At 37.5% G+C, this 17465-nt stretch overlaps 1 protein-coding gene across 1 annotated transcript in view; it reads right to left on the minus strand.

The window, feature by feature from the left end:
• Positions 1-17465, minus strand: part of WDR49 (WD repeat domain 49) — a 155606-nt gene that overhangs the window by 14355 nt on the left and 123786 nt on the right. Inside the window, exons 14-18 of the mRNA XM_060767576.2 lie at positions 15871-16058; positions 13378-13575; positions 12524-12708; positions 6052-6161; positions 3189-3335 (exon numbers count right to left, since the gene is read on the minus strand). Of these exons, the coding sequence (XP_060623559.2) occupies positions 3189-3335; positions 6052-6161; positions 12524-12708; positions 13378-13575; positions 15871-16058 (828 nt within the window). The remainder of the gene's footprint in view (positions 1-3188; positions 3336-6051; positions 6162-12523; positions 12709-13377; positions 13576-15870; positions 16059-17465) is intronic.

Consider the following 17465-nt stretch of genomic DNA (forward strand, 5'->3'; position numbering starts at 1 on the left):
CCACAGCAACGCGTGGCAGGGGGTGGCTCATATAAATAAAAAATCTATTTAGAACTGTCTTCCACCCACTCATGCACAGGAGTTTCCCTATATTCACACCTGTGAAATATTAGAGAATATGGAAACTGCTACAATATAGAGTGAAATGACATATTATAAGTAATTACAGTAGCTTAGTTTTACTGTATGAACTCCGGTCTTCCATTTCAAGTGGGATAGTGAATCTGTTCTGAGCTTGATTCTGCATTTTATACTAGCCTCTTCTATGCCCCAACTAGGTTCAATAGCTTGGATTGTTCCTTTTAATTTCACACAAAATTGTTCTTCCAATGAATGTTAATTCTGATGATTCTGGTGAATAGTAATGTGGTAGCATTATTGTATTTAGTCCATGTGTGTCTATTGACTCCTGGTACTGTTACTGCCTATGGTTAAAGCAAAAAGAATGAATGTGCTATACCTGTATAAGATTTGAATAGTGCTAAGAAGGTTAATTCTTTCTCTTTTTCATTTTGGCACCCTGTCATTTTATGGAATGACATTGATCTAAATATAGATGGCCCTTCACATTTGTAGGTTTAAGTTTTATAGATTTCAATATTTGAGGATTCCATTAATAGGCTTTCTCCAGGAATCTGGCGTGACTACAAGATCGGTGTCTGCAAGAGGATGACCAAGAGATTCCTAGAGATAACACTTCTATAGGCATGTGCAGGTCCTCCAGAGTGAGCATTTTAATTCAGATTTGTTTCACTTTTGCAGGGATCTTGTGCCCCCAACCACCACAAAAATGGAGGGCACATGTAACAGCATAACATAACACTCAGAATCCTTGTGGAGTAACACACATGTGTATGTTTCCTTATGTGCACAGTTGTCCATATTTTTGGCCATTGAAAGGTCCAGTTTCCATAAATATAACTGTCTTGTTCAAGCAGTTATTTGTGGTGGCCCAAAGCCATGGATTTGTTTACTGAAACCATCTGCCTGTACGATTATCCCCCCCCCCCCCCCTTTTCCCACTGCCCTCCACTTTATCAAGCACTGCCATTTTTTCCAATCAGACATGTTGTGTCAGGATATGCTCAGCATTTGATCGCCTTCCTTTGAGAGGAGCATTTGCTGACCTGGACTCTTGGACTCTCATTCATACAGTCACCATTTAATTACATGAGTGTAGTTCCTTTTTTTTTTTTTCAAATATCACCTAAAACTGTATATGTGTGGAGTGTATGGAAATTATTTGGTCTTGTTCTTTCATTAGAAACAACTGGATTCCAAAATGACAAGTACAATTCACACAGATGATGAATCACTAACAATCTATTCCTTTCTAGAACTTTTCTTTTACCCTGCAATCTATATCACCACCAACTATCATGCTATCAGATGGAAAATTGCTCCACATGTGAAGAAACCTGAGCACAAATTTGTATAAAGTGGGAAGGCTACAGTTTCTGAAAAGAAAATGTCACAGCAACATGAAGCAATTTTCTTCCAGAGCCGAGATAGAAAGCCTGGGTTTATATGAGAAAGACCAATGCTCTACATGTCTTGGATCCTCCACTGATGTTGCCACAATTAGGTGATTGAAAGAGCACCTTATTCACCATCTTTTGCAGTTTTGACAATAATAAAGACCATAAAATACAACATTGTGAAAAAGTGAAATCATAAAATAAAAATACATAAAAGTGCAGCTAAAAACTGGTGGAAAGGATTAACCCTTCTTTGACCAGCAATGAGTTCCCAAACTCCTCCTCCTATGTGGATGCTAGTCTCAAACAACAACAAGAACAAAAATCTTCCAAGCAGCTCCTCTTTTCTACCATGATATATTTTAAGGTTTTAATTGTAATGTACAAAGGGGTGGAGGCTAACCTCTTCCTCTGTTTCTGTGACTTCTCTCTCCAAAATACTTCCTTTCCATGCAACAAGCAGATTAAGAAAAAAGCTCCTAAATTGAACCACTTGGAGTTTATGTTTTTCAAAGATAAATGCTATTACAATGGGGCTAAGCAAATCGTCTTGCTCATCAGTTCCAGCTCCTTATCCTGGTGCTTTTCAAGCAATGGTTGATTGTCTGGGGTTGTGAGCTTGGAGGGCCAGTCTTCAATGAACCTGATTTTTTTAAAAATGATTTCCCTCAACAAAAAAAATTGCTAGAGCTATGACATTTATTTATTTTATTATTTATTTACAACATTTCTATCCCATCCTTCTCACACACACCCCGGGGGGGGACGGGGGACTTAGGGCAGATAACACAGGCAGCAATTCAATGCTACAATATCAATAACAACAATGTAAAATCATAAATACATAGCAGATTAAAAACAGTAACATTAATTATAATCACATAGTCACATAGCTGTTTCCAATGATATGCTCCTTTTGCCACATTTTGTCCTTGCTCTACATTTTAGAGACTGGCTGTGTTCAGTTAGGAAACAAAATGGAGATTAACTGAGCATAGGCAAGGCAAAAATGTGTGCATGTGGTAGCACCAAATTTAGAAAAATGAAAACAATGCTACAATAATTGAAATGTATCTCTGGGGTCTTCAAACCAGCCTTAGAGAGATGTTTGTAACTAATGAACTGCACTTACTTCACCTTTACTAATCTCTCTCAATATTCCACTTGCATTCATCATCTAATAACTAGTTTATACTAACTGGCCTTACCACTCTTCCCAGACAGCTGGGCAATGGCTTCCATGGTTCATATATCAGAGGGAAATGTCTGAGATTGGGAACCTGCTCTATCAATATAGGTTGGTTATAATGAGAGAAGCCAGTGCAATCAAATTTCTAACCATGTGAAGAGCCTACATTAATAAAACAAACCTCCCCAGCTCAAGCCTCTATGTGGATATCATGAAGTGGATGAAGCCAGGAACGGTAGCCTTACAGTAAAAGGTGATGACTGAACTCCAGACATGATTTCTGAAAGCATCCTGACTATTAAATTGGGAGATGTAACAAATGTAATGTGATACTTCATGCTCGTGACTTTGGATCACATACTTGCTTTTCTTTCTCAGAAGCTAGTCATGGGCTAAAGAATAAATTGAAGAATTTCCTATTACCTTTACTTCACTTATAAAAGAGATATGCTGGTGACCTTTATTTTTGCCTCTCTTTAGTGGGGGCTAGAGTAATAGGAATTTAATAAAAGTCTACTTACTTGCTGAAAGGGTAGGCAGCTTTAAATCTTCAGAGCACTTCTCAGCCGACTTTTCCCCAAAGTATTTGTCAGGGTGCACAAGAAAGTCGAGCTCATTTATATCCGCCGTCTCCTTCAGGGGTTCAATTTTTAATGACCTAAATACAACTTTGCAAACCAGAGGATTATTCCAAATACAGAAAATCATTTCAACTATCAGTACAACTGCAACTGAAGCAAAGCTAATTTTTGGTGCCTAATCATGCTGTGTCATTCCTGAGGTTAAAAAATATTGAGGAAACTGGATAAATACCTAAGTGTAGGCATATTTTTCCCCATTTAGGCCAAAAAAAGCTCACAATCCTTTCCTTTGCATTAAAAAAATGAAGACTGCAAATAAATCTGACTTTTAATTAGGAGGTAAGGTCTCCAAGTCAACTAACCATAGCCAGTCACTCATAGAAGAGAAATATGATTCTTTTGCTCAAGAAAATTCTGTCTTAATTTTTCAGAGAGGTCCAGCCAGCTACCAAAAGTCAGCACAGATTAGCAATGGACAAAAATGTTAGCATACACTAAGTACAGAATCGCTATAAGATTTTTTAAAAATTGGATACACTAGGCCAAGGATGGGCAAAGTATGGTTTCCAGAGCATTTTGTAGACACCTAGGGTCCCCAAGAGACAATAAATCAATGTATGCTCAATTCCTCTTTTACAAAAAAACCCCCTCTTTCTTAGGTTTAAAATAATCCATCCTGACCAAAAATTATCAAAAATGGCAAAAGATACACCAATTTCCTTCATTGGTGGCATTTGAGGGGGCCTCCAATGACTTCAGGGGAGTTAATGTACAAGGGACGTTCTTTAAAGATTTTCCTTGACCCACTTCCTGTGGACTGAGAGTAATGAAACTTGGCACAGTTATCAGTCCTTCTCTACATAGATGCCACCTAGTGACACACACTTCTTCCATCTTTTTAATAAACTGTAAACACATCTCTTGTAGAAGTTGACAGGTTGCTCCAAAAGCCATGTTGTGACTTCAGAAATCAGTCTCATCATCTGAAAAATGCTTGCCCTTCAAAAATAACATCATTGTTGGAAAGAGGTGGAAATCTGATGGTATGAGGTCAGGTGAATAAGGCAGATGCAGTAGAATTTCAAAGCCACAGGAGCATGCTTCCATTTGGGCAACATGTGAGCTGTGAACTAGTGCATTGTCTTGCAGAAAGCAGACACCTTTGGTGAGCATGCCACATCTCTTGGTTTCGATGGCCTCCCATAATTTCCATAACAGTGACGCATAGTATGCCCCAGTGATCATGGTACCCTTTGCTAGGAAATCCATCAATACAACTCTGTGCTGGCCCCAAAGTACTGTGAGCATGACCTTGCCTGCAGAAAGTTGAGTACATGCCTTCTTTGGAGGTGGTGAGTCATGATGCTTACATTGTATCGACTGGACTTTAGTCTCAGAATCATAATGATGGACCCAGCTTTCAGCCTGTGTGATCAATCTATTGAGCAAGCCCTCCTAGTTTCCATGGCATATTGTCAATAGGGCCTGAAAGCATTCATCTCGTTCCTACTTCTGGAAAGGTGTGAGCAGCTGGGGGACCTTATGCATGTGCAGATGGTGTTGGATGATTTTTCCACTGACCTCACAGTAATCTTGACATTTTGGTCTAGGTGGTGAATGGTTACATGGCAATTTTCCAAAATGGCAATCCCTACTTGTTGGATGGTGTGTTCGTCAATAGCAGAATGGGGTCGCCCTGGAATTGGAGCTGTTTGCACCGAAATCCAAGCACAATTGAATTGATGATGCCAGTTCTTGACTACATCATATGATGGGGAATCATCACCATAAACCTCTTTCATCTCATCGAACGTCTCCTTTGGTGTGTGGCCTTTCAAATAAAGGAACTTGATGACTGCCCTATATTCCACTGGGTCCATTATAAAACCTCACATCACTTCAGCACCTGTAAAATCAAGACCGTTAACAGTTCTGAGTTGTAAATTGGCACGTCACCTATTGGCACATGTGCAGTTTCAGCATCCTGTGATAAATAGACATGGTTCAGGGGAAATCTTTAATGAACACCCCTCATAGCTATGCACAGTTATTTTCCCCTTCATTCTATTCCATTCCTGTGTCTATTTTTCAGTGTTTTAAAAGTCAATATAAATTGTTTAAGCATTTCCTAACATATTTCCATAAGCACAAAAATCCATGTGCATTTTGTATATACTCACCCCTAATATCTGCAACTCGGCAGAAAACCTCCTTTGAATATATGTGTATTTATATTCATTTTTGTTTAAATTAATACACACACACTGCTGGAGAATTATGTCACAAAATGCTGGCAGATGTTAAAACTAAAGGATTATTGTTTTCCAGTTCACATAGAAATGCATTATAAGCCTTTTTGTATTAAAATACAAATCAGGCAATTTTCTCCACCAACCCTACTATACAGTTGGGTTTTTTTTTTAAAAAAAAAAATCTATTTCCTTCTAGTGCTACTGTCATGCACTTTTATCCTAATATACTCAAGCCAGAAAAAAGATGAAGGGGGCAATAAGCATGTCTATATGTGAGAAGATGTAGTTCCAGCAGGAAATAATGGTGAGCCCATTGTACACGCAGACCTCTTTTTATTCCAGCCTAACATTCAACCTTACATAGTGGGTTGGCTATATTGGACAAATGTTGATAGCTTTATACACTCATTCCTCCAAGACATAGAAGGGTTTCATCTACCAAAATGGATGAGGACAGAAACACATTCATAAGCACTATATCTGCTTCAGGCATATAGATCAGAACAATAAAGTCCCGATATTGCAGAATACATTACATAAGAGTTAGATACCTGTTGGCTTTATCCCAGCAATTCTTTTCAAGAGGATACTTTTTCTTCCTTTCTGGGCTTTTTTCTCTTTGTAACTTTTACCCAGAATGGTGTTGTCCCATACATTTGTACTAGGTTGATAGAAATCAGGAAACAAAATAAATAGACATGTCATGATTTGTTTTTCATTTAATCTGAAATGTCCTTCTGCATGCAGAGAAACACGACTTTTCAAGATGCGCCCATTGTTTGCTGTTAACAAGATAATGGACTGGTAGGATTACAGGGCAAATGGAATGTTTACCCTGAAGTGGAGTTCACTATCCATTCTTTTCAGATGGTTCAACAGTGCTGAACAAATCAGTTGAATATATCAAATGAATCCACAAAACACAATATTTCATAATACTGCTTTCTAAGGTTTTCATAATAGCTAATCCAATAGCCTCAGGATGAGAACAAGTTGAGTTTAAAACTGCATGCCTTGCTGAAATCCATCCATCCCAGAGCTCATCATAATCAAAGAAAATCAAAGACTTGTCAAGAGTTTTACTAGAACGATGCTGTTGTTCAATTAAATATTTTAAACAAAACAAAGCCATCTTTAATCAGTATGCAGCACCGATCTGTGCATATTTACTTCCTTGATTTCAGTGGGGTTTACTCCCAGATGCATTGCTTATATTGCAGTTGTAATCAGTTGTTTATTTTGTTAATTAATCTATGAGGCAAGGTTTAATTTTAAATTAATTTTAAATTATTCTTTTAAAAAAATGAATCCACTTATTACAGTAACTCCATAATCAAAAGCATCCACATATTTCAATAACCGAATAATCCAGAAATTATTCAAAAGTACACAAGTAAAGGAAAAAATAATTATGTGCAAAATAAAAAGCAAAAAACAACATAAATCATGAGTATACATTTTGTTTATTAACTTGTAAAGTTATATCTCTCTTGGTGCTCTAAAAAGAACAATGTGCCTACATTTTAGCTGTTGAAAATATGCATATTTATTTAAAGGCAATTAATTAAAGAGTTAATAAGCTTCTCATGATTTAATCAGTTGAGAGACCAAAGTATTTTTCAGAAGTTCTTTAAGGAGTTGCAGATTGCTAGAGTCTGCTCCTATGAAGCTGAAGGAGCTGAAGGTAGAAGAAGCCAGTTCATGACCTGGGGGGAAAAAATCTCCTTGTTGATTTATTTAATCTATACACATCATGCAAATTCCACCTTTTGTCACAGGCATTTGATTTCAAAATTAAAGCAGATATAAAATAATCAATGTGACAACCCAAGGAATCAAATAAAGCTAAAAGCTCTCTTGGGAAGGCAGGGAGACATCTTATTTCAGGGATAGCAGATGGTATAATTTCTCAGATGACCCCATGCTATTCACAGTAAATAGCAGAAACCTGAAATGACTATAGAAGAAAGTCAAGGAAGAAAGCACAAAGGCAGGATTATGTCTGAACATGTAAGAAAAGAAAGTGACCACTAATTAATTACATAACTTTAAGGGAAAGGATACAGACCGTAAACTTGGATGGCGTGCTTTCTAAGTTTTTAACCTTTTTAATCTGTTTTAACTCTGTTTAATATGTTGCAATTTTTGAAATGTTTAAGTGATTGTGTTGAGGCATGACATTGTGCCATTGTAAACCAACTTGAGTCCCCCTGTCGAGGTAGAGAAGGGCAGGATCAAAATATGGCAAATAAAGAAATAAATTTAAAGAAGTTGATGAAGATGTTGAAATAGTTCAAGATTTTCCATACCTTGACTCAGTCATAAATCAGAATAAAAACTATGTTTGAGAAATAGGAAGATTTTGACTTGGAATAAGAGCTATGAGGGAAAAGGACAAGATCTTCATGTATAAGGCTATATCATTGAATAGTAAAGTCAGAATTGTCAATGACATTGTATTTCCAGTTTCGATTAGGAAAGCTGATCAGCAAAGAAAACTGATCAGGAAAAAAAATCAGCGTATTCAAAATGTGATGCTGGAGGAGACTTCTGTGCATAGCATGGATTGCCAGAAAGACAAATAGATGGATCCAAGACCAAATCAAGTCTGAACTCTCCCTGAAAGCTAAGACGACTAACTGAGAGTGCTATACTTGGCACATACTATGAGATCATATGATTCATTAGAAAACGCAATACTTAGTAAGGTAGGAAAAGACGAGAACTGCATTCCAGGTGGATAGACTCAATCAAGGAAGCCACAGCTTTGAAGACCTTATCAAATTAGGAAATACCCAATTTCTAAGAAAGTTTGAGAATGATTTAGACTGGGTCCTATCATATGATGTTTGCTTCTGCAAAATGTTGCAGAAACAGATTATTTGCACATAGGATTTTAATCGTGTTTTTTTTTTTAAAAAAATACTATGGATTCTTCTTTTACTGAGGTGCTTTTTTTTTTTTTTTTTTTTTTTTGCATGTGATCAGAAAATCAGTATGGATCCTATCAGCAATGAACTGTCATTCAGGAAGGGGAAAGGAGGGATGAAAACCCAAGATATTTCGGGAATATACAAGTAAACTCAACACAAAATGCCTGAAAAGACTTGATACTTCTCCCCGGGACTCTTTTCCTTTCTGGAGGAGATGAAATGGGAGGTACCAAAGCATCCCAGGCTCTGTTTGTTGATTCTGCATTACAGCTTGGTTCAGCAATTTTTCCTGGTAAATGGGGTCACAAGAATTGTTCCCTTGGGTGCTGTGTCTGTGTGTGAAGGTTACATTCTTTACCCAAGGTTAATAAAACGTTTAATAATACAAAAGCCTCACATTCTGTTACATCAAGAAAGTTATTTAAAACTGAGGAGGCACTTAGCCAGAGTTTAATTTTCCTGTTCTTATACTTGGGCGTAGTGTCAATTACAAAAAGCCATGAAAGATTCATCCATTTTGCAATATATGAGCTCACTTGGCATCAAAGAGCCTTGCACCTCTAACCTCTCAGCGATCAGAAACACAAAATTAGACCAATTTTTCATTGAGTGTATTTTTATACATTGCTGTCATGATATGAGCAAACTGTAAACTGGATCTGTAAAAAAATCAGATTGTATTGGAATATCTCTAAATAGGGTTGCCATCTTTAATGACAGACCTCGCAACTGTATATTTGACACCCTGGTATAGAGATATTTGCGAGTAAAATGTTTTTTATCCCTGGTTTTACACCAAATGGGGAAAAATTGCCCTTCTTTATTGCATTAATTTGTTTTGGATATTTCAAACCTGCTTTTTCATTTTAAATAAATTTCCGAAAGAAATTATTGCCATAGCTTGGAAGCAACTTAGAGGCACACAACCATAACAGTAATCCCTCAAAGCAACTGGAATGTACTGACAGACCCAAACACATTAGAAAAACTACTTTATTCACCAGGCAAATAGATTCATTCTCCTTCACTGGCTGTATTATAATCAATAGGATTGCTTCTCTTCCGTCTCAACCTAAGTAGGTTAGATATATTCAGTAGCTAGTAGCTACTGGGAATAAATGATCAGTGAAGCAATCATATTTTGTTCATGAATATCCACCATGGAAGCATCTTCAGCTCTTGGCTAAACGAAAACACATTTTCACTTGATGCTTACAATACCTCCATGTTAAATCCTTCTGCATAATTTTCTCTTTGTCTGTCCCTTTTCTGTGAATTACAACAAAAGAAGACCAGGGATGAAAAACATCTTTTTTCAATTTTGTAGTTGTTTTTAATGTATCGGGACTGTGGCACAGCTGTCTGGGAGTCAGGTGCATTAAGATCACTACTGACTGAAAGGTCATGAGTTTGAAGCCAGCCTGGGTCAGAGTGAGCTTCCGACCAATTTGTGTAGCTTGCTGTCAACCTTTGCAACCCGAAAGTCAGTTGCATCTGTCAAGTAGGAAGCTTAGGTACCGCTTATGCAGGGAGGCTAATTTATGATGCCATAAAAATTTCTAGCAAGCATGCAAAGAATGAGGAAGTACTTCATCAGTGTCACAAATGGACGGTGAAGTGACAGCTCCCCTGGTGGCCAGAATACCCTCATGAAAAGCTGGAATGTTAAATAGCCTCTATGTGTCTGTCTATATATGTTGTGTGTCTATGGCATTGAATGTTTGCCATGTATATGTACATTGTAATCCGCCTTGTGTCCCCCTGCGGGGTGAGAAAGGTGGAATATAAATACTGCAAACAAACAAACAAACAAACAAATAAATAATTGGGGAGTGTTGAAAGTGAAAAATACAATGAACATGTTTATCACACACAGGTCTTTCAAAAAGTAAACATTTTTATCAATTTGGTTGTTACATAGTTTTGAGTATTGTATATACTCATGTATAAGTCTAAAACATTAGGTCAAAGATCAACCCCTAAAACTGATTTTGAAGCATGTATACAAGTTTGGATGAAAGATTGGATAACCTTAAGAAATGAGGGAATGTTAAAATTAGAAGGCCATGATTTACGTTTTGGACGGCATGCCTATGTATGATATCAAAAAGCAAAAGTACATGCAAACTTTAATCACCATTTTATAAGACGAGCCATACTAAGGATTTGGAACAAGAACAAAATTAAACCCTGTCCAAAAACCTCATTATCAATTTCAATGGGTAAAGCTTTTTACAAATTAGATAAGAAGAAAGGAGAACAATGGATTACATACAGAGATTTAATTACACATGAAGAGGATAAATACAGATTTAAAACTCAAGAAGAATTGAATGTTGCAGGACTCCACTTACTGTGGTACAGATATAGGCAACTGAAAGAAAGATGTACACTAGACAGTAAAATACTGGATTTGAAAGAGAACAATCGGAATTTGAAAGGGTACCGAGTACGAATGAAGAGCATCTTATTGGGAAAATATATGAAGTATTACTGAATGGAAACAGAACTGATAAAAGAAAGTATGATTAAATGGGCGCAAAATGTCAAGCACAATACAGAATTAAATAAATGAGGAAAATGTGGACTATTGATTTAAAGAAAATTTGTGCTACAACCTTAGAGATTTTTTTTACAAAATGAAGACACCAGCAAAGCAATGAAGAAACCACCAGAAAAAGAATTTGGGAAGAAGCAACAAGTGCTGGAAATGTAAAGAACAGGAAAGAACTTTTTTCCACATGTGGTGGACCTGTAAAAAAGCAAGAGAATTCTGGGGCAAAGTACAACAATCAAAGATACAATTGGAGCCCAAATTATTTTTATTGGGAATGCTAAATTAAACTACAAAATATTGCACTGCATGATAATAGCAGCACTAAGCACAGTTTTGTAAGAAAGCAGACTTCCCAACAACAGAAGAATTGATGGTTAAAGTTCTTAAAATAGCACAAATGGACAAATTAGCAATGATGAACAACAAGAAAGAACACAAAAAATACTTCATCAAGAACTGGGAGTTATTTCTAAACTTTATAAAAAAGAAATAGGGAAAAGGTTTTATAGAAGGTGTCATAATGTAATCTGTTAGAATCTGTGTAGGTAATTTAATGTAAGTACTATACCTTAACCCTTATAAAAAGGAACCACCCCCTTCTCTGAGTAGATTGCTAAAAGGCAAAGAGGCCAGTCCATCTCAGAAAAACTTTAAAGAAGCACTGACACCATCTACAATCTCTGTTGCAAAGTTACTAGTGGACATGTGAATGCCTGGGTGAAAAAATGGTGGTGGTGGTCAAAGAATGTTGCCACATTATCGTCTTCACAAAATTGATCCCTCTTTTCTTAGTCCTGGTCATGCCTGGTCTCCTTCTCTAGACATCAGACAGCCTTCATTTAGCAGAGTTCTCTCCTCATCCACCCAGCCTTTAGACTGAACAGAATTTTCTAAGTTCTTTGATATAATTTCCCTTTGTTTTATCGTTTCTATCCTTTGTTACATATGGCTAAGTGTTATCTTTGAGTTATCAATGGGTCATATAAAATCCATTTTGGTCCCACTCACTGCCCTTGATTTATACTTGAGTTTGACTTATACACAAATAATAAGTGTCGACACTAATTTTACAATGTTATTTTCTTTTGAATAAATTTTTGTATTTTATATCAGTGAATTCAGAAGTTTGTTAGAAGATTTTAATCCTTTTCTTATCTTTTACCCTTTACTCCCCAAATAAATTTTAATCAGTCACATGTTATAACACAAATACACCAAAGCAAATTGTAACATACAAACAAAACCTGAATGTGATGGAGCAAATCAGAAGCCATTTTTGGATTTAGAACACCAAATTCTCATTAAACCATCATACATTAAAAAAATTTTTATCACTCTCAGTTGTGCACAGCCCCGTGCAGTGACAGCCAGAAATTCTGAATTTCCAATAAGACAAGTCATTTTCTGGCCAGTGAAATTTAAAATATTATCACTGAGAGGAAGCTTCTGTTAATTGGATACTTTGGCTCATTCTTAATAGCCTGCCCTCTCAAAACCTGTCATTGCAAATCAGCTTTCAGAGAAGTTATTTACATGTCTGTGTAGTCATTTTCATCCTCTGTAACAGGTACAGCTTGTTCCACGGGATGAGGGGGTGGATCGTCTTCAACAAAGGACACAAGACTGTTCTTTACAATGTCATTCTCCTCCACAGTATGGGACTTGTTTTCTCCACCAGGGAAGGACAGGACATAATTTCCAAGTCTCCAATGTCCTTCCTAGGAAGTAAGTAAGTAAAAAGTACGAATCAAATAAACTCCATTGGCAAGAGAAATCCAAATCCAATTCTTTTCTCCTTCTTTTTCCAGGAGACTGCACAGGAAAGGAAGGGGCAGGTAGAATATATCTGGATAATTTTCAGCATATCTCCAAAGGTTTGCATAAGATTAAAGGGAGCTATGGAGGCAAATATCAACAAAATGACCCCCACACTTAAATTATTCTACTGAAATGAAGAAATTAGATAAAATCAGCCTATGTTTCGCGCTTAGAAAATGGAGCCACTTTTTTGTTTTTACCTTCTGTTAGACAAATTACATCTCATCCAATTATCTATGCTTTGAGAACAGCTTTTTCCTCTCTCCGATTTCTAATACTGCCTTCAGCAAATTTAAAGGGGAGATATGCCAAAGTCTCCCTGAATTGTCACTTTATGTATATGTGGCAAGCGAGGTGTGGGGCGGGGAAAGGGGAAGGGGGAATGGCATGCACATTACACACCACTTGCTTATTAGATTTCTCTTTTTAATTCTTTCCCTAGGGTTTTATTTTTGCAGGAGCTATTGACACTATTTCATTCTTAAATGCTGATAATGTGTGCAACAAGAAGAAGAAGAAGTGGGAAACAGTCATATTAAAAAAATACAGTCAACCCACAGACTTTCTACCTGCCCAAATGTTCCAAATGGAATGCCAGAAATGTCACTAAGAACAATACTATGGTCTGTTGAAGATGACAGGATGAACAGGCTGTTGTTCTGTATACAGGTCCCCAGGCTAGTGATGCCATCGTCATGAGCCTGAAATGATCTTATCAGAGGGGGTGGCTGTGTTATCACATTTTCTTCCAGAGTAAGGCAATAGTCCTAGTGGTTAACAGAAAGAAACAAATGCTGAAGTTATCAGAGAGAAAAGACAAAGTGGAAGAATGCCTTTTGTGCTACAGGTCACATTGCCAGTTGAAAGTGATATAGTAGGTCATATCTCATCAAATAATAAGACAGAAGAATGGGCCAAAACAGAGCTGAAGAACCTGTGGCCTCCCTTGTTCCTAGCCTTCCCGTATGCCAGCTGGAACTGGAGTCCAAAGCGACCCTGACAGCCAGTTTCCTCTCTTTCCTAGCATACACTAAGACCTGTCAAAATGTGCTGGCATTATATTATTAGTCCCGATTAGGGGAAATCAATTGAATTTGCCTATGTGTTGACTCACCATTCAACAATTGATTCAATACATCCACCCTAGTTGGGTCTAACCAACATTATCCTTTTCATACAACCTATTGATACACTAGAACTACTTACTCATAGTAGGATCCTACCCTGTAGCAATATGTGTCAGTATAACTCTAAGGGCACAATCAATTCCACATAAACAGTGGTTTCCCAGTTCAGAGGTACTTGGATGGGAGTCATGATATCTGCCCTACTTACACAGTTTATTAGTAGAAAACACAAGATAAACCCTGCTGAAACAGATCAAATTTAAAACCATCCGATATCCCCAAACTTGTTCACTCAAAAGGATTCTTGAGCTACTTCTTATTTGGAAAAAGAACCTAATGGTGTAGAAAAAAGTCAAGGAGTGAATATGTAGCAAAACTGCTACATGAAAGAAGCAGATATTACCCCTGAGATCCTGAGGAAAGATATGTGGCCCTCAGATGTCTGGAAGATATCCATCCCAATTTAGTTGGAGGTGGAAATATATACCTTAGAGGGGAATTGATTTCTGGGGGTGTTAGTTATGCTGTACAATAGACTTGTGTGAGGATCTTTTCCCCTTCAGTACCTTCAAAAGCACATACCGGTAAAGGCCCTTCTGGTATGAAAACCCGCCCGCAGTGAAAACAAATGGAAGCCAAACTTGGCTCCTCCTCTGCTTTTAGGCATCACAGTTTAATCTTTTTTTAACTAATCCCAACAAATTAAAAGAAAACCCTCATTACCTGAAAATAACTACCACTTACCTCTTTTCTAGAGTAGGAACAGTTGAAAGGGAGCATTAAACCCAAAGCAGAAAGGAGATTGAAGCAGAGAAAGCACATGGGCCAGTGACTGCAGTACCTCTCCTCCTGCCTTTAACGGGTCTGCCTGCAGCATCTCTCCTCTAGAGTTGAAACAGCTTAAATGCCTAAAATGATGGGGAGGAGAGCCTGAGAAGTCCCTCTCCCCCCACCCACAATGGGCCAGATAGAAAAGGAATCTTTCAGCACCCCAGAGCAGAAATAGATATTTGCCTGCCAAATTTGGGAGGTTCCGGAAAAACAGATTATGACCCCCACCAAAATCTGGGACATTGAAATGGATTGTGGTTTACCCGGAATGCACAAGTCTACTGCACAGTAAAGAAATGGGATAAAATGAGAACACTGGTGAGGTTCTGTAAAGCACTTTGTACACAAAACTGACAAACTTTCACATTCCCAGACTGAAATATATCTGACTTAATCATTATGATTATTGAGTAGCTCTTCTCATGGCAACCACACCCACAGCATGAATACCTACAGGGCTTGAATGCAATCTCTGTGAAGACACTGCTTCAATATTCACAGATGTCATGAGAAGGGCACATAAAGCAGGTGCAGCATTGCTCAAGGTCAGGCTTAGTCATGAATATAATACATGAGCAGGGCTATGCTAGCAACCAATTCCTTAAGTTACCCAGTATGAGTCAAGCGATTAAATATATGCACTTTGTTATGTTCATATATACATTTGAAAAGAACCGCATTATAAAGTGAGCTTCTATTGATCCAGGCCATTGATTCTTTCAGCCCAACCTTTGCCTACTTAGTGCTCTCCAAGCATTTGAACTGAAACTACAAAGCAGTATGACCAATGTATATGAATAATGGAGATTGTAATGTAAAACATCTGAAGGGCACCAGGTTGGTGAAGGCTGGCCCTGATCATTACTCCACCTACTTAAGACAGGCAGAATCCTATCATTATCTCAAATGATTTCTGCCCAAAACATGCTTTCTTAGGGGACTTATTCTCTAGAATTCTGGAGGAAAATCAACTTACTGTTGTTTGTGTCTATATTTGTATTAAACTATATGTTCAATATGTAAGTCATTATTTCAATATGAGTCTATTTCTTTTAAGTTTTCTTCTTCTCTAGCAATGTATAAATGTATATTTTTTCCTCTTACCTCTATGTGCCATATCTTTACCCATCCCACCAGATCCCCTGTGATGAGATACTGGTTTTGTTTTTCAACCGTCATGATAATGGGCCCCACTCCACTATGAGCTTCAAACTCTGCCAGTAGGCTCCTCCTTTGTGTATTCCAAAATCTGACACAACCAGCACCTCCACAAGAGACTAGGTTTGCTCCTCCTAAAATATGAAAAATAATGATATAGCAATAACTTTATGAGAGTCAGTGTAGTGGTTCAAAGCTTTGACTAGGATTCTGGTAGACCCATATTAAAAACCCTGCTTAGCCATGAGAGACTGTGAACAGTTCATACACTCTTGACTTCAGAAGAAGACAGTGGCAAACAACCTTGAAACAAAGGTTGAAAACCCCATAAGGTTTAGCACAGCTGGTAAATCATTAGCAACTATAAGATCTATCAACTGAAAGGTTGCAAGTTCAAAGCCACTGGTCGGCATGAGCAGCCGACCATCAGCCCTGCTCACTGTTTACCTAAGCAGTTCGAAAACAGCTTTAGCTGTAATTAGAGAAATTAGGTACCGCTAAAAGCAGGGGAGGCGTTTTACAAGGCCATAAAGAAAAAGAAGATCTGAAAATGCTGGAATGAGGAAGTCCTGATGGCTCTTCATAATAGAAGATAGAGCAACAGCACCCCCTGTGGACTCAAGCCCAACTTTCCATGGCATCAAAACAACGCCTTCTGTTCTGATTGTCTGTGTACAGTCTATACAAATGGTATTGTATGTTTGCCTTGTATGTGTACTTGTGATCCGCCCTGAGTCCCCATTGGGGTGAGAAGGGCAGAATATAAAAAGTGTTGTTGTTGTTGTTATTGTTGTTGTTGTTGTTGTTGTTGTTGTTGTTATCTTCAGGAACATTGACTTCAGAATGGTGCTATATAAGAAAGGAGAACATAGGAAAATAATTCTCTACAACTGAATTTATTTTACCATACAATGTTGCCTCAATGTGAGTCAGATGATAGTTCCATCTCTTCCACTGTTATCTGCTCCAGCCATGGATGAAGTTAGAATATGGTTATGGACTCTGGTAATTTACCTACAAATTAAGAGAGTCCATAACCTTATTTATATGAACCGAATTTACACTTTAAAAATTTAAATAGGCCTAGATGGACAGATTCATCCATCTACGTCTAGGCTTTTGAAAGCTTAATTCTAAGTGTTTTCAACCAGCGATGAATTAGAGTTGGCTTCCCTATGAAAGTTCATTTATAGTTATAGAACAGGCAAGTACAACAAGAGACTGGAAGTGCTGTAGGTGTTAGACTCAGCGAATTTAATAGGACTTATCCCATTTAATCCCATGGCAAATTCAATCTCATATTAAATTTACTGACACATCCTGAATGAAAGACTGACCCCCAATACCCATGGGGAGTACCAGTCCTGCAGGTATAGGGATCCTTGATTTTGCTGTCTAAGCACAACTCTGTAATCAGAAGCCATTTCTGCTCTGTGAGAACTCAGATTTGTATTTTGTTTATTGGACTATTAGTCTCAATTTTAATAGTATTGCTTTCCAACAGCAGTGAAATATGGTCCAATCTGTAGAGTCCCCACACA

This window comes from Anolis sagrei, chromosome 3, assembly GCF_037176765.1.
Source record: "Anolis sagrei isolate rAnoSag1 chromosome 3, rAnoSag1.mat, whole genome shotgun sequence".
Lineage (NCBI taxonomy): Eukaryota > Metazoa > Chordata > Lepidosauria > Squamata > Dactyloidae > Anolis > Anolis sagrei.